The sequence below is a fragment of the Hypomesus nipponensis genome, chromosome 9 (genome assembly GCF_054491055.1).
Source record: "Hypomesus nipponensis isolate SF chromosome 9, ASM5449105v1, whole genome shotgun sequence".
NCBI classification, from domain to species: domain Eukaryota; kingdom Metazoa; phylum Chordata; class Actinopteri; order Osmeriformes; family Osmeridae; genus Hypomesus; species Hypomesus nipponensis.
In genome coordinates, this window is record NC_140369.1 from 12,652,583 (window position 1) to 12,674,939 (window position 22,357).

General features: G+C 41.6%; 1 protein-coding gene across 1 annotated transcript; it reads left to right on the forward strand.

Annotated features, from left to right (window-relative positions):
• The first annotated feature begins 19,341 nt into the window (after positions 1–19,341).
• Positions 19,342–22,357, forward strand: lrrn1 (leucine rich repeat neuronal 1). The gene has a single exon (XM_084705178.1). The coding sequence runs from the start codon at positions 19,551–19,553 to the stop codon at positions 21,702–21,704; it is 2,154 nt and encodes a 717-aa protein (XP_084561304.1). The 5' UTR covers positions 19,342–19,550; the 3' UTR covers positions 21,705–22,357.

Genomic DNA, 22,357 nt, shown 5'->3' on the forward strand with positions numbered 1-22,357 from the left:
GCTGAGTAAAGGTGACCTCCAAAGTATGGGTATCTGCTGATGCAGCAGTCATGAAACTCCATGAAATAATGATTCACAATTTTCAAGTGTACAAAAGATTAACATGATGAAAACCTTCCATCCACTTAATATAACGATGATGATGACTTTTTGGACATACATGCTGATTATAGAATGAACTGGTGGTGGATTATCATTGTGGATTGTTTGTTTCACTAATTTATGAAACCACAAGGAAACAAATATCCTGCTGCTTAAACCATAAAGTTACTCTTAAAATGATCTGTTCCTGTCTTACATGAAACATGGGTAATCTAACCTTCCACTAGTCATTTATTGGACTCTCTCCAACATTGATGTGTAGGCCAATGGATTTATAGGACTCCCAAGGAGTGAATTCATTTTTCCAAACAAATGAAACGGACTGTCACACTCTGAATTATTAAGTGTGTGATATCTCAGCAGAGACATAATAACGCATATTCTGGAAGACTGACTCAATGACATCATATTCATATGGATGGGAAGCTCACAGGCCCAGATGACATCAAGACAAATGGTACACCAGAAAAGAGGGCTCATCAAAGCAATTAACAAGATAATGCTGCTTCAGTATTTAAGGGATGATTGGAGTGTTGAGGGTGAAATAGCAGTGGTAATAGTGAAGGAACTTCACATGAATGCTACACAGATTAAGATCTGTGAAGAGAAAGAGAAACTGGAGTGGTAAAGTGGCTGTGGATGTCATTGAGACACTGTAGGGATGTTGCCAGATCTTCACATTCAACCTCACTGATCCATATATGCTTATGCAGTAGATTTTTGAACAGTGGCTTTATAGAGCTCACCCTCATATCAATGGCATATCCAGTCTGAGCTGCAATTCCAACTCATAGTCCCCATCCTAACCTTGTTTCCGGGGTAATTTCTCAGTACAGCCAAACCAGGCGAGACCATTCCCACTCAATCCGACTCTTTAATGTAAGCCTCTTATAATGCATGTCTTCAAGTACTGCTGTGCAGCAGTCTGGCAGAATGCAGGACCTCCTGCCTGTCATCTCAAAACATACAGAGGATGTCTCATGTCTGACATTCTGTACAGAGCTTGCAGGGCAAGGGGGCAGGCACTGTGAAGATAAGACAATCCTGTACGACAAGTACTTCCAAAAGCACTGTACATGCAATGACATTTACTGATATTCCATACATTGACATTTTTATGTGTATTTGTTTACACTGTCATTGTGTTCCTCTTTGCAGAGTGGTGGATTTAACAAGGTGTACTGTGGCCTTTTGGCTTGATCGAAATAGATTGATGATGGGGTGAAGGTCAGAAAAGAGCCAGATGTAGGAAAGAGCAGACACAGGATTGTTCTGTCAGAAATGTTAACCTTTCTTCTGTTGTGGATACGAGAAGTCAGCTCTCCTCAGAAGGATCAAAAATAGTGTTGGAGACGGAAAATCTTTCAAACTCAAGGTGGCTTGATGGTTTATTCAGCACAGCAATACAGGATACACAGAAGATACAAAAAGCAATCACATTTCCTTGGACAGCTCATTATATAGACAGATATGAGGCACAATCCCCCGCCCTGCCTGAGACTATTTCACAACCTTCTAGAAGGTTCTAGAAGGTTCTTAAACTGTTCATAACAACCCCAAACTTGCATGCGCTTCCCCTGGCTCTTAAAGTGTTGATGAACTCTTTTCTCCTCAAAAGCCCCCACTCTACATGTTCTCATTTAATCTCAACTCCAGTTCACCCCAGTTCTCAGTCTCCATCCTATCCATGCAGAACCAATTCCTCTCTCTTCCATCACTCCTTCTCTGGTTTCCGGTCGATGGGTTTTACCTTCAAAACTTTGGTAAGCCCCCTATTGTTCTGCTATTGAGACTCTCGCACACACCACAGTCTCCCCCATGGCTGACTCACCCTGGCCCCCCTTTCTCCTCACTGTTTTGGGGAGCCTTGCCTGCCACTTTTGAGCTTTCTGATCGGTACCAGCTGTTAGCTATTTGGACCCCCCCCCCATGCACTGCCCAACAGCCTTGTTGACTGTGTAGCGAGCCTTTTGTTATGTAAGTCTCACTCACACCATCCACACTACGTGAGATATGCACACTCATTCATATCTCTCGACTACCAAACCAAGCTCCCCGCTGCCCCTTTCTCTTACACTGGTTTGGCCTACATTCTCCTTCTTAGGCCCATGACCTGTCCCCTGCCCAATAATCAAGAATCCACCACACTTCTTTGACGGCTAGTGATGTGAATTTGACTGTAAAGTACAGAATAGGGCTAAAGAACAAAATTATGAACCTCTGTAGATGCCTTACCGAGGATGGCCTAATCATGTACAAGGTAAATTCTGAACAGTGCTTTTTAACACATTATCTTGTTAACAGTTTACCATAGTGATAACTGTTTACACAGTTTCAGCTAAAGGTCAAATGAGGGCTATTCCTGGGTATGTGGACAATTTTGAGGAGGAATTTGCCATTACTACTTGCAGCTATATTTATTATTGTTCTGCTTGTATTTACTGCCTTTGCAGGAATCGCTTTCAGGCAGCAGAAGGCTGCAAATGTGCTTAAGCTGCTTGAGTTCCAACTGTTCATAACAATTCTGTCATGAATACTTCCTAAGTATGAAACTAATACACAGAGAAATGCATTAAATAGAGAGTATAACCAAGACAATGAATGTGTATTAGAACAGCTTCCACTGACAACTGCTGCCTGCAGAAACTGACAGATCGTTCTTAAAGTTTTTGCACATTTCCAGGTTAGCACAGTCATCTATTTTTAGAGGAAGCCAATGTGCCTTTGGGTTCTTCTGATGCTGGTTCAGGTGTCACCTCTATCACAGTTGTTTTGCTATTTTTGAAGCCTTTAATGCTGTTTTTTGGGACACAGAGTGGAAGATGACATTTTCAAACGCCAGACAAACAGCCTATATTAACCGATGCTTTTCGGTCTGAAGTGTGCTTTTAGAACTAATAACACCACCTTGTCCTTTACTCTGTTTTCTGAAGGAGGGGGAGTTGATATGTGTACACTATCTAACATTTTACAAGTTTCTGTTTGCACAGTCCAGGCAGGGCCTCATGTCCATGGTAAATCTCTTAAATTGGTAAAACAGCTTAAAATGAACCTGCACAACTGAGACAGGTGCTCATCACTACACTTTCAGTGAGGTCAGCCCATATCACCTACCCCCTCAATGCCATTATTCTTAGTCTGAAAAACATTGTTTATTTGAAATGTCGATTAAGTTATTCTCAGTGTATCCAGGGTAGGTGTAAAATTACACAAAACAAAAAGTCACTTGAAATGACACTTAAGTCACCCACAGTTACGCATGTCTGAAATATTACACCATGTAGCAGTAGACGACAGCCTTCAGCCAAAGCCATTAGGAGCTAATTAGCCATCACTAATGTGAATCTGCTTCCATTTATACTTTCTTTGATTTACTGGTCTTCCAATGCCACATCTCCATGATGACAGTATTCTGTTTTACAGAGCATCTCAGTTTTCAGTGCAGTATATGGCGCCATAAAAAAAGCTTTTATTGCTGCTTAGCACCACTCATGGGAGAGCCTTCATATGCCGCTGCTCTCAGTCCTGTCTGAATGGCCATCACCATGTTTTCACTCTCCTGGTGACAGGAAGACAACTTTGATGTTGTTTGTCACTAAGAACAATTCAAGGTTCACCTCAGCTGAGTGAACCCTTCCTGATGTCCCACACTGATAGCCACAGTGCCTTCTCCACTCCTCAAATGTGGTTAATACACAGCAGCCTGTATTACCATTCACAGTTTGAACATTCATTTCACTTCAAACATTTCCCTTCAATGAAAACTAAAATATACAATGTACACAAAAGGGACCATACATTTTGTGCGCATTACATTAGCCAAGCCTGTTGGGTTTACTGTGAACTCGCCCTTTAAAAGATGACATTTGCTTAGAGTGGGGACCTCTGTTAAATCTAGTATGCTAGGTGGATTAAGAGCTTCCTGACGAAGCACTCTCTATGTCCATGACTGTCCTGACCCTCCCCAATTGCATCTGCCGTTGGCAATGGCAAGGGCTAGTTTTTAAACAGTGATTCACTCTAATGCGTGCAAAGACCTCTGCTTCACACTGGCCCATGGATCTCTCTCTCTCCCTCTCTCTATCTGTCTCTTTCCCTCTCTTCCTTCCTCCATCCAGTTAGGGGAATCAATCTGCATGCCAGGGTCATCCGGGCCAGAGAGAAAGATGACCCAGGCCCCATGGGTCACACAGTGCTCTGCACAGGGCCTGACATTCAGCCTGTGGAGGATGGAGGGAGAGTGACAAGGGAAAGAGGAGGAATGTTGGGTCTCTTGATCACATGCAGGACTAATGCTCATCTCAAGCACTTTTCAGAAGATCGTGTGGGTTAAGATTAAATACTCAATATGCCTTTGCCTTTATGAGGCTAAAACAATATATGGGTTATGGGTACTGAATGGGTGTATGGACACTAAAACACTTTTCCAGAGTGCAAATTAATATTTGAATTAGGTAAAAATACATTTGAAAGAAAAATAGAAATCATATTAAATCTCAAGTTTGCCATTACAGAGTTCATTTTTTAAATTAGGGAAAAAGTAGAGTTTATGGTTATCTGTCAATTTAATTCTACAGGTCTTTAGTAGAATTACTCTCTAGTTGACTCCAGTGTTTTGTCTTATGTCCTGGAAGTCATTTAACAGAGATAAATACTCCTTTGATTGCTGATCATTTAATTCGCAATCTCAATCTCTCTCAGTCTTTATCACTCTTTCTTTCTCTTTCTCTCTTTCTCCCTCTCTCTGAGCATATATCAATCCCTGGGTGTTAATGAGAAAGCAGTTATAGCTGTAATCCTTCAGTGCTGATAAAATGAGCAGCCTTGTGAAAAGCTCCTGGAGGGAGAGAATCAGTAGCTGTTAAGACAGTCAACCTGGGATGAAGCTGACTCAGTTGGCTCCAAAATCTAATTTGTTGTGTAAGGCTGGGTGTCAACCTATCTCTCATATGCTAAAATCTGGAGTTGCTCGACAGGGTCTCAACTTGATGGCTCTCACACCCCATTGTGTAACGTATTGTAGCCTTGCTAGTCATATGTTGATAAGTAAGGGTCAAGATTTGGTCTGATTGGTTGTTGTAAATTAGCCACTTCCATTGAAAATTCCACATGTCCCCAGCCTGCATAAAAGTAAAAATGATCTTAGTTATGTCTCTCTCTCTCCCTCCTTTCCTTCCAAAGCACTTTGTACAGGCTATTCAGCAGGCATTCTATCAAAGCCCACCTGCTGTTCGTACAGTACAAGTAATCAGGGAGCTGTAGAAGAACATGTACCCTTCTGGATGTGTTGTTTATGTGGGCTGCAGTGTAATACACCCCTGCTGAATGCTGTATGCTAATAAAGGCTTTGTGTAATAGACAGACACAGGGAGCTGCAGGGTGGACTATCCAGCCAGTGTTCCAGCGACTCTCATAACATCCTAGCCTCGAGTAACTCCCTAATCATGGTCCAAAGTGATGAGTGCTCCTAACTCCTTTCCGACCTGCCATTACTCTTCATTACATCCATGCAGAGACAGCAACGAGCATGTAACCATGTCAACCACACTCAGCCCACGGATCGGCCCCTGTGGTTTATTGGCCAGGACAGTGATCCATCTCTTCCAGAATCAAAGCCACATGAGAGGACCAGGGGGTTAGGCCACAGCATGTAACATGGCTTAGAATACAGCTGTGGAATGAATGCAGCCACACGCACATAAACACACACAGACCAACATGCAGGGACACCTGTTTATCAAGGATGTTTGGAGGACCAGTGCCTGCCCACAGCATTGATTTCAATATTTATCCATTTTTGGATTGGGAACATGTTTTATGCTCTAAGCAATGGGGAGTGAGTTTGCATAGATCCCAGAAAAAAATGCAAAGGTAAAATCTGATGTGATATTTATGCTTTTATTATCAGCTACTTGCCTGATTTTGAACGTTTTATAATTTAGAGGGGAAACCTCTGGAAATTGAGCTAACTCCCTGGATTCAAGTCTCTAGGGAGACTATAAGCTCCAGGTCATATCTAGCTGAATACCGGGCTCAATTATACTAAACGTTCATCTATAGATTCCACAGTGGTGCTATCAAAGAGGAATATCTCAGGTAATATGTTATACCTGAATAATTATATGCAGGTATTTTAAGCAGTTACCATCACCAGTGTGAAGGTTTGTGGAGCTGACACCCCTGACTGTAAGAGAGAGAGAGAGAGAGAGAGAGAGAGAGAGAGAGAGAGAGAGAGAGAGAGAGACGTGAAACAACAGCGAGACATGGACCTCCCACTGCTCACAGACACTGGAAATCCTATTTGTCACGGAACTCTGTGTGGAGCTTACTTGGTTTAATTAGTGAGGCTTGTTGCACTTCAGAATTGGATTCAAAACATTTAAGTAAACAAAGACAGAATTCAATGGATACATTTACTTTACCAGCAAAAACATCATCATAAAGAAATCTACAGATTCACAGTTTTCTCAAGCAGGGCCATTGCTGCACAGACAGTGTTTATGTGAACATAATAATAACAGTTGTTCTGTACAACATATCAAACACCGTACTACACTCTTGACTGTCAGGTACATCCTCAACCTGTTAGGGAAATATTTATCAACTTTACCAACTATCTTTAAACCTTTTACCCAGTTATTCTCATCTACCTGCTTGATCAATATCATCAGATGTTATCTCCCCTCAAGATTATGTTGTGTCAGTATCTTTTCTTCTCCCTACATCAGCTCACATGTCCTTTCCTCGACCCAGCTTGTGTTGGCTCTGTTATTGTTCTGCTACCTCAGCTTAAACCCATTTTACAGCTCCATGGAGGCAACTCTCCTCTTTTATCACAATAGCACCATGACCTTCTTTCTCAGCAAACATTCTTCCACGTATTGCAGGGAACTACAGAAATATCTATCTGGATCTGGGAGAAGCATCCTTCTTCCTTTCTGAGATGACATGGCCCACATGGGAACCTCACCATCACAGTGAGTAATGTGCTGCTGGTTTGTGGTTGGGGAAAACAGTGGCACAGCGCAGTCAAAAATGAGATATTCTGCAACAAATTAATAAAGTTTATGCAGTCAGGTAGCTGCAGTATTTCTTCCTGTGATTTCCATCAACCACAGTTTCCTCCATGCCAAACGGTCTGCCTATGTGGTGATGAACCTCACAGCATGTCTGCTCTTACTATACCTTAGTTTACCGTGCTAACTTATCTTAACTTCTCATACATTACCTTACTTCATCACCCTGCAGCCAACCTTAGCTGACTTTATAATACAATAAATCATCACCATACCTTATCTTACATCACTTTGCCACGTTATCGCATTGAAATGACTTTTGAGTGGCTTTAATGTTTTGTGCATTTATCACTATTGACTCATGGACGTTTTTTTTAAATCAGTAACTCCATATTTATGACTATCATTATTGAGGCTCATCAGCACTAAATGTCATGCCACTGTGGCTCCTTTGTATGTAAAGGTTCTTTCAATTGGCATTCTGGAACACTGGGCTGATTGAAGATCGGAAATTAAATGCCCATTACCATGAGAAGAATTGGTCCCACACAGACCACCATACAATGGGCAGACAGAGGCACAAGATTGGTCATTTGAATTATGACCAGAAACATTACTGTGAAAAATAAAACATTTCACAGTAATTGTTTTCCTCTCCCTGGCATGGCAGGAAAGGTTAATTGCATTATGAGTGGTCCATGCCACATTTGTTGTCTGATGAAGGTTACAACAGGCCCCAGATTATTATTACAGTGCACTTCCCTTCATTCTGCAGTATAAAGCTATTCTAAGGTCCGATTTGAGAATCCTTGCTGCTCTGATCATTAAGTCAGTATAGGTTTGGACTCTGTAAGATGGGAGTGATCAAGCTGACTTCCAGTGTCTCACTAGCCCAGACCTCCTGCTGGTAATTAGCATTGTTTGCTGAGACTTCTGGTTCACTTTGAGATGCCCCTTTGTCATGATCCTGCTCCTCCAGCATAGCCATCCATCATTTAGCAGCATGGAGTCATGAAGAGGACATGACGAGGCAGATGTTCTGGAACAGGACCACGTTCCTCCAAAGCCTCAATAAGAGCCTCACTGGAGGCAGGAAGCGCATTCTTTCCCAGCCTTGAAATAATACCATCACACAGGGCCATGGAGCAGCCCAGGCTGGTCCCATTCTCCGTCCATACAGCTCAAGGTCGCAGCAAACACGGCAGGGTCAAGGTGGCAGGCAGACAGGCTCTGCCTCATGCATATGGATGCAGCTGCTCCATCTGCTCTGCTGCAGTCTGTGAGCAGGCAGCACTGGTCTCCCTGACTCGGCAGCATCCCTGCAACATGGCAGTCTGCTGACAGTCTACAACAAGTCTGTCACACAGATAAAAAAATGTTATCCTGTCATTTTCAACTTGCAGATTTTGAATTTGTACTGTGATTCTAAAGGCTAAACGCAACTGTTATATCCCAATCGTGTTGCAGGGTGTGTTGTTGAAACCGACAGAAAGTGTTATTATTATGATCATTGGAATGAAAGAAATAAGAGGGTGCAGTTAATCAAAGAGAGCAGGTTTTCAAGCTTAGTGCGTTAGGGAGCCAATCACTGCAGCCTTGTCTGGTGACCTTGATAAGATCTCAAGCTGTTTGGCATGGGGCTTTAATGCAGCTTTCTGGTTGGTCTCTCTATGTGTGATCCCCATGGGGTCGAGCCTTAAGCTCCTTCTGTCTGAAGTGCCAGTCAGAGGAGGGGGCTGAACATATACTGAATCCCCTTTGCAAATGTCACCCAATGTGTTTAAAAGAGCAGCATTGTGCTCTGCCTACAGAGGTCCAGCAGGTGTAATCATCTCCTTTATATGGCGTTTTCAAGCTGCTTAATGATGCCAGGTTTGTACCATTCATTTCCTACAAAGGCAATCCTCAGACTTCCTTACATGGTCCCCAATATCCTTAATGTCTCTAGGCATTTTTTACGAAGACATTTTGAAAAAGCAAAATGCAAGTCTTGTTGATTTTCAGTTCTTGTTTGCTGCTTGTCATTTTTATAATTGAATACAAACAAGTTACCAATTGTTGAGAATTATGTTTATACATTTAATTTGGCTCAGTGTTTGGACTACTTTAACATGTTTTTCTACAAATTCATCCAGCATATTTTTATTGTCTATCTGGATCAACTATTCTGACACAATCAGCGAAGCAGAAGAAATAGATAAATAAAATGTACTGTACATGTTTGCTCCAAATCCTTAACTGGGGTAAAAGAGTCTGTATATTGTAACATTCACAATGCACTGTGCTCCGATTCCCATGTCCTCTGTTGTATTTGCAATGTAGGCTTACTAGAGACAGAGAAACCCTGGGGCTGTGGGCAAATGAAGACAGATGACCCGTCCTCTCTGTTCAATTTAGCAGACTTTTTGTTTAGGAAACACTGCATGCAATGATTAGCTCTGTGAACAGAAAAGACAGCTTCGTAATGTTTTGGAGGGGGATTACATCTGAACGCCATAATTATATTCGTTAAATGTTGCCCAGTTATGGAACAGCCCAGAGTCATTTTTGATAGAAAGTATTTTCAAATATGGAAGAACCATACTTTTGCTTTCCGTTAAGCAATTATATAAAAGAAGTTCCAGTAAATCCTTCCCCGGAGGCTTGATTTGATGTTCTTTGAACATTGCTGCCAGTCACCGTGACTCGGTACGTCTATCAGACTGGATATGCTCTGTCATAGCGATATACACCAAATAACATCAAATGGTTACGTAGACCATTGTTCTTTAGGCCTTTTAGGTTACAGGGATTGTTAATTAGATTAATGATCAGATATTTTAGTTGTTGTAAACTATTCTAAGCATTGCTATCTCATTATTGTTATGAAATAATGAAAACAATTATTTCATTTTAACTTCTAAATGATCTGCAAACATTTTCCTGCATGAACTTTAAAGTATACGATCAAATTATTTCATAACAGCTCAGAAGAAATGACAGGGAATGAAAAATGCACATGCCCAAAACAAAAGTAACTAAATCCAGACTAACAAAAAGCACAATAGAGCTGTACTCCAGACATAATCTTTCATTGATCAGATTACTCGGATTAAAAAGATGTTTACACAACAGTTAATTGCAAAAGAGGATTTCTAGTCGACGTATTTAAAACAATAGCACTTCTTCCAAATCTCATAAAGATTTGTTTCATTGAATAACAATATTTATACACTTTACAGGTTTATCACAAGCTTGAAAAGGGTATGAGATGATGGTTTTATCATCTCATACCCTTTTCACTAAGCAGTATAAACTGCAATCATTTTGGATGGAAGAAAAGAGAGACAAGCCCTTGTGTCATCACTCCTTCATCCCTATTTTGGCCCAAAAACCCAAAGACCCATGTCTTTGTGTATTTCTTCAGGGAACTGTTTCCTTGGTTCTATTCCACTGTAGTGTGCCTCTTTCCATGGTGCTGAAATCACCTTGGCTAACATGCTGGGATGCACAATTGTGCTGTGCAGCGATACCTAGAAGAATGTTCAAAAGAACTACCATCCGCACAGCTGCAGTCTCAACCTCAGCCTGAGGGCCTTGAGATAGCACACTGGAGGAAGGAGATTCGGTACTTATATGAAAAGATAGGGCTTGTAGGAAGAAGCTAGGCCAGGAACAGATTATTGGTTGGCGTTTGATCTCTCCTTCAGGTCCTGTTGGAGTGTTTAACTTTCATGTGCAGTCATCCTTGCACTATATGTGCCCTCTTCTCATGCCTACCTACAGCACAACTTTCCTTACTTTTCCTCACCTCTCTTTCTTTCTTTTTTTTCTTTTGTCTTATCTACGTATAGTTCCTATCGAAAAGAGTCTCCTGTATTGACATTTCTGCTCCATGGACAATGCTGGTCTAGCTGCACATAGACGTCTCCTATGTGGTTACTAGGCAGAGGATATGAATATTTAAAAAGCGCCTTCGTGTGCATGTGCTGAGTAAATCAAATTTGACCATCTCAACTGATGGAGAGGCGGGATATCTCTCCTGGGAGAGCATGGTGGGGATTCCTGTGAATGGTTCAAACATACCTCCACTGGCCCCTCCTCACATGAATGACATGAATGCCTACAACAAAAACAACAAAAACTTCTTGTTGTATATTTGTTTATTTAGACACCTATCCTCAAAACCAAATGATTCAGATCTGACCTGCCTCAATTGCATTGCATTCCTCATTCTAACTACAATATCTTTATGATTATTATTGCATTTTGTCATGTAATATGCTGTGAACATTCAGTGTTATTTGTGTGTGCAATACAGAGAGAGACTGAGACAGAGACACAGGGAACGGGAGAGAGAGTAAGAGTGTGTGCATGGTGTATGAAAGAGAGAGAGAGAGAGAGAGAGAGAGAGAGAGAGAGAGAGAGAGAGAGAGAGAGAGAGAGAGAGAGAGAGAGAGAGAGAGAGAGAGAGAGAGAGGTTTCAAACACCTCTCTAAGCTGTTAAAGTGAGCTAGCTGGCAGGTGATATTCCCTGAGTCGGAGACAGCGTAGGCAAAGTCAAACCATTAGATCTGCCCGGCAACCACATCCATGTAGGCATTAGCAGTGTGCCTGTAAGATTCAGTCTGCCCATGAGACTCCTCCCATATCACTGCCCTACCTCTGAACCTCTTAACCCATCAACGGTGTCCACTGCTTCCAGTGCTTTACAGACCACACATAGCTGTGAAAAGTGAAAATAGATAATGTTTCAGTCAAGACATTTCCAGTATATTGCCAGATTGTTTATGCACCTCAATAGGATCCACTGTAAAACCCAATGCACTGTACTATAGATGAAAGGATCATGTAAATCTTTTATTGCCCTGTGGCTTTGAAGCCACAATGTCTGAACAGCCTTAATCCTCCTTTATTGCAGGCTCTGATGGACCACTGTCATGAGATGAAATAAGTCAGCAGCAGTAAACTATGATGTGCATTCACTCTGCCTCTGGAAACATATTCTGAAGACAAATCAGGCCCAAATCCTTACATGGTTAATTCTTCTGTCTTGTATACTCAAAAGAAAGGGAACGAGAGAGAGAGAGAGAGAGAGAGAGAGAGAGAGAGAGAGAGAGAGAGAGACTAACAAAATGTAAAAGACAGCCATGTGAGCTACATAGAAGACTCAACAGTTGGCATATGAACGATAATTCATGAGGGAAAATATGATAAACATAGACCCTGGGGATCATTCATGAGGTGCAATGTAACCAACAAAGTGAGCTTTCAGGCAGCTGGAGGTCATTCAGTGGGGGGGGGAGTTTAACTGGTTTAAAGGGGACTGTCTGAGTCTCCTCACAGAGTATACAGAGTATCGTGGTGGCCAAAAATGTATTTGGTTGAAAATGTGATAGTGTAGGGTATTACTGATGAGACAGAATGTCTTTAAGTACGCACCATTATCTTGAGGGCTGTTATATGTTTTCGCTTCTTGGGAGGAATTGTTATGAATAAAGGAGTAAACAACATCTCAGGGAACAGAGATGGGGGGGGGTTGCCAAGGGCTAACAGCTGAAACCCTTAGGACTGAAGGCCAGGACTGAAGGACTGAAGGAGTTTAGGTTTGCTCCTGTTCTGAGAATATATGTTCTCCATGGGAGCAAAAGAGGGAATGGAGAGAGCAGGTCGAGCTGACCGTAGACAGATATTGAGTGAGTGCACATGGCGGCCTCATTGGAGGGTGACTGACCCGGGAGAAAGTATGTGAAATCATTGAGAAACAGTATTATGAAGGGCGAGGGATTTAGACTCATTTAGACTATATAATGTGTTGTATCCTTTGTATGATTATGCTTTTTGTGTCTTCCTGTACCAACTGAGCATTGCTGAAATAAACCATTAATTCATCTTGATTTTGAAAAAGATCTTCACATCCCCAACTCTCATTTTTGATCGAAATCCTGCTGAAAGAAACAATCCCCACAGTATAAAATCTAGCAGAGCTGTCAGCAGCCAGTAGGTAGCCAAATCAGAGGGGGGAAAAGTTGATTCCTGGTCCTGGAGATAAGGTAGGGTGAGGCCCCAGTGATTGTCTCCTTCTGTTCTTGCATCCTACCAGCAGAATCATCCTGACAGCCTGACCTCGCGGAGGCCTCACAGCCAAATGATGTGTTACTCTGGCCTGGAACGGACCTCACAGGCCACTCGAGTCACCCCAGTCACAGCCTTGCCCTTCCACTTGCCACATTGACCTGGAAATGAGTACAGAGACAGACCTATAAGCTTGACCTAAACCTATAATCTCCTCTAACACTTCATAATGTATCATCCTGCCCTCATCTTGTACAGGACAACAGAGTTGTCATTGCTACTACTTGTACATTCCACACACATTTGTTATGCAGAGCAGTTTTGTTTTCTCCTTTCTCTCTGAGGTTTTTATCAAATCTAGGAGTCATTCAATTGCAGCCGGCAGCTGCGAAGGATAGCTTTTGGTTTACTTCAGAGTCCTTCCCTTTGTAAGAGATCAAGGGGACACTGAGACACCCAGCACAACTGTGTTGATGGTGCTCCCTTCAGCCTTCTTTGAAGCTGGTTGTGTGATCTGAAGTTTAGTATTCAGAGGGTTGTATCCAAGCTGCAGATGACAAGGCCTGATAAACCACAGTGTTTACTGCACAACTTAATAGGTGGAATCAATAGCAACACTCAATACTGTGAATACAAAATAGTTGTAAAGCAGGGCACGCTAGCTAGAGTATATCACCACCTCAGCGACTGTGTGTGTGTCATGTGATATCCCACAGCCAGATAAACACTTTTTGAATAGAATTTCCCTTATGTGAATCAGGCCCAGTAGCCTACTACCGGTCCATCAAGTAAAATGTACCAAGACAATGTATGGGGGGAAATTGATCAAATGTGTTCAAACTACTTGTCATTGTCAAGATTTCTGGCGTGATGTATCTATCCAGATTATTTGATAGATCTGAAAGTATGGATTCAGCTCCCCTCATCCAATTTCTAGAATCCTCTGTTTGGCAGGAGACAACCAGGTAGGAAGGCAATCTGTTTTCATCCCTGCCTGAACAAGGCGGGGCGGAGGCCCATTCTAGCAGAGAAGATTACTGATATTCTCTCCACCTGTTTCCTACCCATCCTGGTCTTGCTTCACCTTACTATTGGGGTGTGTTCAGTCATATACAGAACTTCTGCTACCTTTGCGAAAAAGTTAAATATTGACGTTGTGTAACTGATCATTCTTTTAGAACATTTTAGAAAGCATACACTATGAAGTGTGTTGGTTCTGATGCACTGGTTTTTCTATCTCAAATAAATGTGTCCGGATTCTGGTAACAACTGATTCCTTGGATCTGTCATCTGTCTAACAAGGTCTTTATATTATATAAGGTTTCAGAAGGGTGGTTATCAGTGCATTGAGACTGAGGTGCTTCAAAGACTTGAATCGCATATACTTATTGAGAGAGTGAGAGCACATGCCACTTTACATCTGGTCCCATAGAAAATACAGGATTTTGAGTTCGTATTTTTCAGCTGTTTAGATGCTTTAGAAGTACCTTGCTTCGAAGGGACACTCAAAATGGAAGCAATTATTAAAGGAGGGCTTCCATTTCAAACCTTTCGCATCTTATTTGTCTGTTGTGTGGTTGCCATGCACTTTTAGGCATGGCAACAGAGCTGTGTTGTGGAACCACAGCCTCTGTACAGGTATAAGTGGGTTCATGTTTTGTTTGTCTAAACACAACCCTTGGAAAATGGATAATCATATTAGGGGGAACCTGTTTCTCTGAGAAAAGTATACCACTAATGGCACCTCACAAATTTGGCATTGTGTTCTGATGTTGTATTAAACAAGAGTGATATGATGGGTGGGCAAATGTGGGAGAGTTGGTCGATATTTTAGACAGGTTTAAAAATGTCTTCAATGTAGGCATTTAATAACAATAGGGAAGAAGTGAATGGTCTGATAGCCTACATGATTGCGTCAGATAATAATGAGAATAGCGTATGTAGCCTACTAGTAGGCCTACTGGACAACTTCAATTTGGAAAAACTTATCAACTGAAGAACAAAGTGATAAATTGTCCTCAGGAACTACGTCGAGAATTGAGGGGGGGGGGGAGACTTTCTAATAAGAACATTTTAGGTGCCCCCCCTTAGCGTCTTTCTTCACGCCCCGCGTTGTCCCACTGCGCAGCCTTTGCGCCTGCCTTTGTTCGCACCACAACAAGCCTAGAACAGATGGTGCTCTGCTTGGGTGAAAATGACAGGCACCAGCTATCAACCAATAGCGTTTTCAGGAATCAGCTGACTAGTCTGGACAGCACCAGGTGTTAACATTTCTTTCCTGGAAAACGAGAAGTATCGGCGTAGGCTGCAGGTGCTGTGTGGATGTCTATGAATCGCACCATGCTCTTCACAAAGGCTACATGGGAGATCGCAGCATAGTGGATAAAGGAACAACAAGTACATAAAAGATTGTTAGAATCGTATGGATTAAATGTATGATACCATCTTTCCTTTAACGCGACAAAAATTCATTCGTTTTTTTTTGTGTGGTTATTCACTGATCATACAGACTATGGGTTTTCATTCGAACCCTTTCTGATGTTAAAAAGGAACTGCGTCTGCCATCATCCTTGCATGCCGACAAGGTGAGAACATACCTATATTTTATTTTTGTTCTTTTCGAAATATTGTTTAAGATACAGAATAAGTTCATTTTAATTTAGGCTACTTAATTATTTGATTGAGAACTGAAAAACACTGAACGGATATCCAAATAACTCCTTGTAGTACCAACTATAGCCTAGGAATTTGGCTTTATCTCAAGTTTTAAAGGGAAAATAGGGTACAGTCAGATTTTTGAAGTCATAATTATAGGCCTATTGATACTTTTAAGTTGTATGAGGTAGGTCTACAATTAACGAGTATTCTACCCATATTCTCAAAGCTGCATATTTCTGCAAAGACAAGGATGCCAAATCAGACTTATACATGCATGCATTATTGGTCAAATTCATTTAAATATGAAAACCCGTAGCCAAATATTGATTACGTTCATAGCATTGATAGGTGAATAAAACATTTCCATGCCTTTACTATTTTTAACATGCACAGTAGCCTACGCGAAAAGCAATTAACAATGCGTCAAATATCAGTTCGTGGTAACAAACTTTGATCCGTCTGCTGCTGCACCACTACCGAGGTAAAGCGTGGTGTGAGCATCCTTGCTAAAATGTGATTTGCATATCAATGTGAAAGCGTGTGGGCAGATGTCTCGATTCGCTCATAATACCCGACAGAAGTTGAGCAGGCGACGGATATTTGGGGCATTAGTCTACACAATAAGGTCGCCACAAGAACTTTAAAGACAACTGAGTTTGGGGGGTTGAATGACAATTGTGATTAGCTAAAGGTCTTTCTTGTTGCAGTTGTTGCCTGTATAACAGCTGAGTAAGAGAGTTAATAGCTTTAACCATGCTCACTGCGGGTAGGTCTCGTTGATGGCTAAATGAAGTCAAGAGAGAAAAAAAAGTTTTCAATGCAGTGTGACAGTGCCTATTATTACTTCACTCTTTTTCCGTTGTCAAATTGATAACGCCGTCTCCCAAAACGGAAAGATCAGACATTCATGAAAACACACATAACTCTGATCTCTGCGAACACATTGACAAAGGCCTACTAATAGGGTGCGTGTGTCTCCACAAGGCAGAGTTGGGTGACAATGCTGCAGCGCACCGTTAAGCACCGTGAGGACTGAACCCCATTATGGGCTGGGGCTGGGCAGCGGGATGGAGGGGGAGGGGGGTGTTTACTAGAAGAGTTGCTCATGGTTCTTTTGTCTGGGTCATTGAATTGGAGATATTGGCTGTTCATCTAAGGAGCTCCAACTCCCTCACTTGGATGATCAGTCCTCTGGAGAAAACCAATCGTTGGTGTTTATGTTGCTGAAGATGAAGTGGTGGATTAATCTCATGCATGGTTGTTTGCCATAAAGTTGATTGAATGATAGATTATATTGGGACTATTCAGATGGAATCAACTGTGGCCTTTTGAGATTATATCAGCCCTCTTGAATTTTTAAATGAGAGGTTCCTGTCGACCTTGCTTGTGAAGCGCGTTATGTGGCTTCTCTGTTTCATCAACTGGCAACAATTACTTGAAGATGCAATTAGACAAGCTCTTTTCTACCACAGATACAATAGCTTTGACTGTACAGGAAACCCTTCTATCCCTGTCTCTGCATATATAGCCTGGACATAAGTCTATCTAATCATGTTTGTACTGTAGAAATAAAAATAAACAGTAAAAGCTCTCCACCAGGGGACACTCATGGTACACTGCTTTTATCAACCAACTGACATTCATTGTTTTGCTGACATACATAAGGAACTTCATTTTTGCATGAATTTGAAATAAAGCCCAACTCCTTTGCTTATCCCCAACGGCAAATCTTATTTGTTAATTTATATTTCATTCTGAAATATGTGATAGGATTTCAACTCTGGAAAGATTATTGACGTTAACGCAGGATTGGAAAAGTAAACACGTAATGGAAAAAGGATTTTCCTCCTTCGTGCATCTGAAAGACCTGATGTCTTTGACAGCAAATCCTAAACAATTAGCATTCCAACAGTCGCTGTTAGTTTGTATCCCAGCAATATCATCACAATATAATCCTACAACTAAAGCTATAGTTTGATTGCACAACTTTTATTTTGAGGTGCATTGTGAAATTCCAGTAAATCTGTCATTTTAATTTGGACCTTTGTAAAGTATTCTTCTGTAGATACGGTTAACAAACCTCAAGACTCAACTTTGCTGAATGGGCTGGTTTCTTCTGTGTAATGTGGGTGGGAATGCCATTTTAAGTCAGGTATTCTGTTGTATTTAGTAAATGCAGTTGAATCCAGTGATAATTGCAGGATTAGCTCATAAACAATACGTTTAGTCTGTCTACATTTAGGCTGGCTACAACATGAAAGTAAATATGAAATGGATATTGATTTTATTAATTGGAATGTTTGTCTTCTTTTCCTGCAAAAACATGTAAGGAGATTACTCTTATTTAAAAGCACAGTGATTAAGACATACACACATTTTGAAACCATCATATTTCCTCAGGTATATCTCTACCTGAGCATCTTTGTACAATCCTGACAGGCAAAATCAATTTGAACCAAACTAACAGCTTTTTCTTCGGGAGACAATACTGCATTACCCCTGATTCACCTCTGCTTCATCCTGTCCCAGAAGAAATCTCTTGCACAGGACGAGTTTGAACTTATGCTCTGTTGCCAGGCCGTTTGTAGTCAAATTAATTAGTCAGCTCACTCTTTTTAAAGCTTATTAAGTACTATCGTCTTAAGCAAATGTTGTTCACAATGCATTTTGGTTGAGACACCCTTGCAATGCAGTACCTAAGGTCTCTCTCAAAACTATAATATAGTAAATGTACTGAATTGTGATAATAAGATGTGTAGCTCAGACATTGTTCATGATGTTTACTGCATTTTAGGTAAAATACCATGTCCTTTACTTTGAGGAGACAATGCTGCATTCATGAGGAGAAGCAAAAATGACTCCATCCAGTGTTTGTACTAATGGCATATGGGGTAGCAGATGCCCAAGTAACCCCTCATGAGAATCCTCTCCAATCTAGACAGTCAGACCAGGAAGGGGAATGGTGCAGTCAGGTCCTGTCCTTGAAACAATGAAAAAAAAAACGAGCTTAATAAAGCCCTCTCCCTGATACACATGATACATAATAGAATAGATGAAATTTCACTTGATTATTGACATTGTTATGTAATACATACAGCACCAAGGGAACATGGCTCAATTTCTTACAAATCATTTAACATATAATAGATCTACTACACTACATTTATGTTTTCATAACATTGCTGTTAAATTCAGAATGCAGTTTGTTTTTTCTTGCTTGGGATACAGTATGCAAAAATATCTCATTATATTTAACTATTTTCAAGGCACTGATGATCTGGTCTTACTGTGCCTGTTGTGTAGATGAAAGCTCTTAATGAAAGTTGATTTTTCTATTGTATGTGCATTATAATGAGCTGATTTAGGACGCTGATGTCTCAGAATCTCTAAGGGGCATTAAGCTCATGATCCAGAGTTTTATTAAGATTGTTCACATGCAGATTTGTATAATAATTACAGTACGTTTCTTTTTCAGATTCCCTTTGTTATCTCGAGATCTACAGAGGCTGCAAGGATCACAGAACATCTAGACATTCAGAAACAATACATCTGTTATCAGAAGGACCTAAGCTATACTTATCTCAATCATTTAAGAGGAATAAAACCACCAATCAACTAAATCACTGGTTAATGACAATATCACAACTTCCTTCAAATTCATCTTTCCCTTGTTCTATCCCACCTTTTGTGGGTAGGGGCAGGTGACCAAAAGCAAACAGAATGGCTGGAGAGCGCTTCAAATACTGTCTTCTGGGCCAGTTGTTTGCTTTCGTGATCCTGGCAACCGTTGGACTGTCCTCTGTCCAGAGTAATGAGTGTCCCCAGCTCTGTGTGTGTGAGATCCGACCCTGGTTCACCCCTCAGTCCACCTACAGAGAGGCCACGACCGTGGACTGCAACGACCTTCGTCTCACACGTATCCCTGGCAACCTCTCCAGTGACACACAGGTCCTCCTTCTGCAGAGTAACTACATTGCAAGGACCAGCGAGGAGTTGGAGCAGCTCTTCAACCTGACTGAGCTGGACCTCTCCCAGAACAACTTCAGCAGCATCCGTGACGTGGGCCTGAGTAACATGTCCCAGCTCACCACCTTGCACCTGGAGGAGAACCAGATCACTGAGATGCCTGACAACTGCTTGCAGGACCTCAGCAACCTTCAGGAGCTCTACATTAACCATAATCAGATCAACATCATTTTCCCCAATGCTTTTTCCGGGCTGCACAACCTGCTTAGGCTCCACCTTAACTCCAACAAGTTGAAGGCCATTGACAGCCGTTGGTTTGAGTCCACACCCAACCTAGAGATTCTCATGATTGGGGAAAACCCTGTGATTGGTGTCCTAGACTTTAACTTCAAGCCTTTAATCAACTTGAGGAGCTTAGTATTAGCTGGAATGGATTTAACAGATGTACCTGGGAATGCCTTTGTGGGACTTGATAATCTTGAAAGTCTATCTTTCCATGACAATAAACTGGTCAGAATTCCTCAGAAAGCCCTTCAAAAACTGCCAAACCTGAAGTTCTTGGACTTAAACAAAAACCCTGTCATCAAAATCCAAGAGGGGGACTTCAAAAACATGTTGAGACTGAAAGAATTGGGTATTAACAACATGGTGGAGCTGGTGTCTATTGACCGTTACGCCCTTGACAATCTGCCTGAGCTCACCAAGCTGGAGGCTACCAACAACCCCAAGTTCTCCTATGTCCACCACTATGCCTTCCGTGATGTTCCAGCTCTCGAGAGCCTTATGCTGAACAACAATGCCCTAAATTCCCTTTACCAGGCTACAGTGGACTCTCTGCCCAACTTGCGGGAGGTCAGTATCCACAGCAATCCCCTGCGCTGTGACTGTGTCATCAAATGGATGAGCTCCAACAAGACCAGCATCCGCTTCATGGAGCCCCTGAGCATGTTCTGTGCTATGCCAGCTGAGGTCAGAGGTCGACATGTGAGGGAGGTTCTACAGCAGGACTCCTCTGACCAGTGTCTACCCATGATCTCCCATGACACCTTCCCCAACCACCTCAACCTGGACATCGGCATGACGGTAGACTTGGACTGCAGAGCCATGTCCCAACCAGAGCCTGAAATCTACTGGGTAACTCCAATGGGAAACAAAGTGATGATGGATACCCTGTCTGATAAGTACAGCCTCAGTAGGGAGGGGACGCTACGGATCTCTCACATCCAGGTAGAGGACTCTGGAACGTACACATGTGTGGCACAGAACAAAGAGGGCGCAGATACCAGGGTCATTGCCATTAGAGTGAATGGGACTCTCTTGGATAGTACCCAGCTTATGAAGATATATGTTAAACAAACAGAGTCCCACTCCATCCTGGTCTCCTGGAAGGTTAATTCCAATGTCATGACCTCTAATATTAAGTGGTCATCTGCTACAGTGAAAATAGACAATCCCCACATCACATACACAGCCAGGGTGCCAGTAGATGTTCATGAGTATAATCTCACATATTTACAACCTGCAACTGAGTATGAGGTCTGTCTCACGGTCTCTAACATTCACCAGCAAACTCAGAAGTCATGTGTTAATGTCACAACAAAGCATGCTACCTTTGCTGTAGAGATATCTGATCAAGGGACCAATACTGCTCTAGCAGCTGTAATGGGAACAATGTTTGCAATCATCAGCCTGGCCTCTATGACCATATACATTGCCAAGAGGTGGAAAAGGAAAAACTACCATCACTCTCTGAAAAAGTACATGCAGAAAACCTCCTCCATCCCATTAAATGAGCTGTATCCTCCCCTCATCAACCTGTGGGAGGCAGACAGTGAGAAGGACAAAGAGGGCTCCTCAGAGACCAAACCCAGCCAGGTTGACACCACACGGAGCTACTACATGTGGTGAGAGATGCTACCAATGATGAATGCAGAGGCTTTCTTTGAGGAGCACAAACATACACCTTGGGCTTCTTTGTGTGACAGTCAGATCAAGGGCATTTTCTGGCATTGGAGGCTAAGGACAGATTGATATGTCAGACTTCTTAGAAGTGTACTGCCTTTTTTCTTGCCCCCTTTTCTGACACTCAGTATGGCAGCTTTGCTTAGCTCCCAGGACTTAGTGGTCACTGTGCTTTATTTTTTTGTAACCATTTGATAGCACAGCATGGATATTGTCATGGATTCACTGAAATCAGATCAATTTTGATTTGTATCAATGGCAGTATTCTTTATAGATGCAATTTTCTTTAAAAAAAAAACAGTTTCACTGTTAACTGTTGTGCACTGAAATATATAAACAAAATTGTCTATTGACTTGAATATAAGCTGACAGTAAGTTTAGACTTGATATATTGTCTATTGAATTTAAGTTAGCAATTGTTCTGTAATGTTGTATCAACTATGATTTAAACTAGACCTACTTTCTGATCATAACAAGCAGTTGATTTAGAACTTAGTTTGCAGATTGAATACTGTAAACCAGCAATAGAAATATGAATGTTTATTAAGTAGTTATTAGACTTAAGGCTTTTTCAATTATCTACTAATTATTTTTATTTT

Excerpts from the sequence above, each read along its gene's own strand:
- lrrn1 (XM_084705178.1), top strand. The coding sequence starts at position 19,551 with ATGGCTGGAGAGCGCTTCAAATACTGTCTTCTGGGCCAGTTGTTTGCT.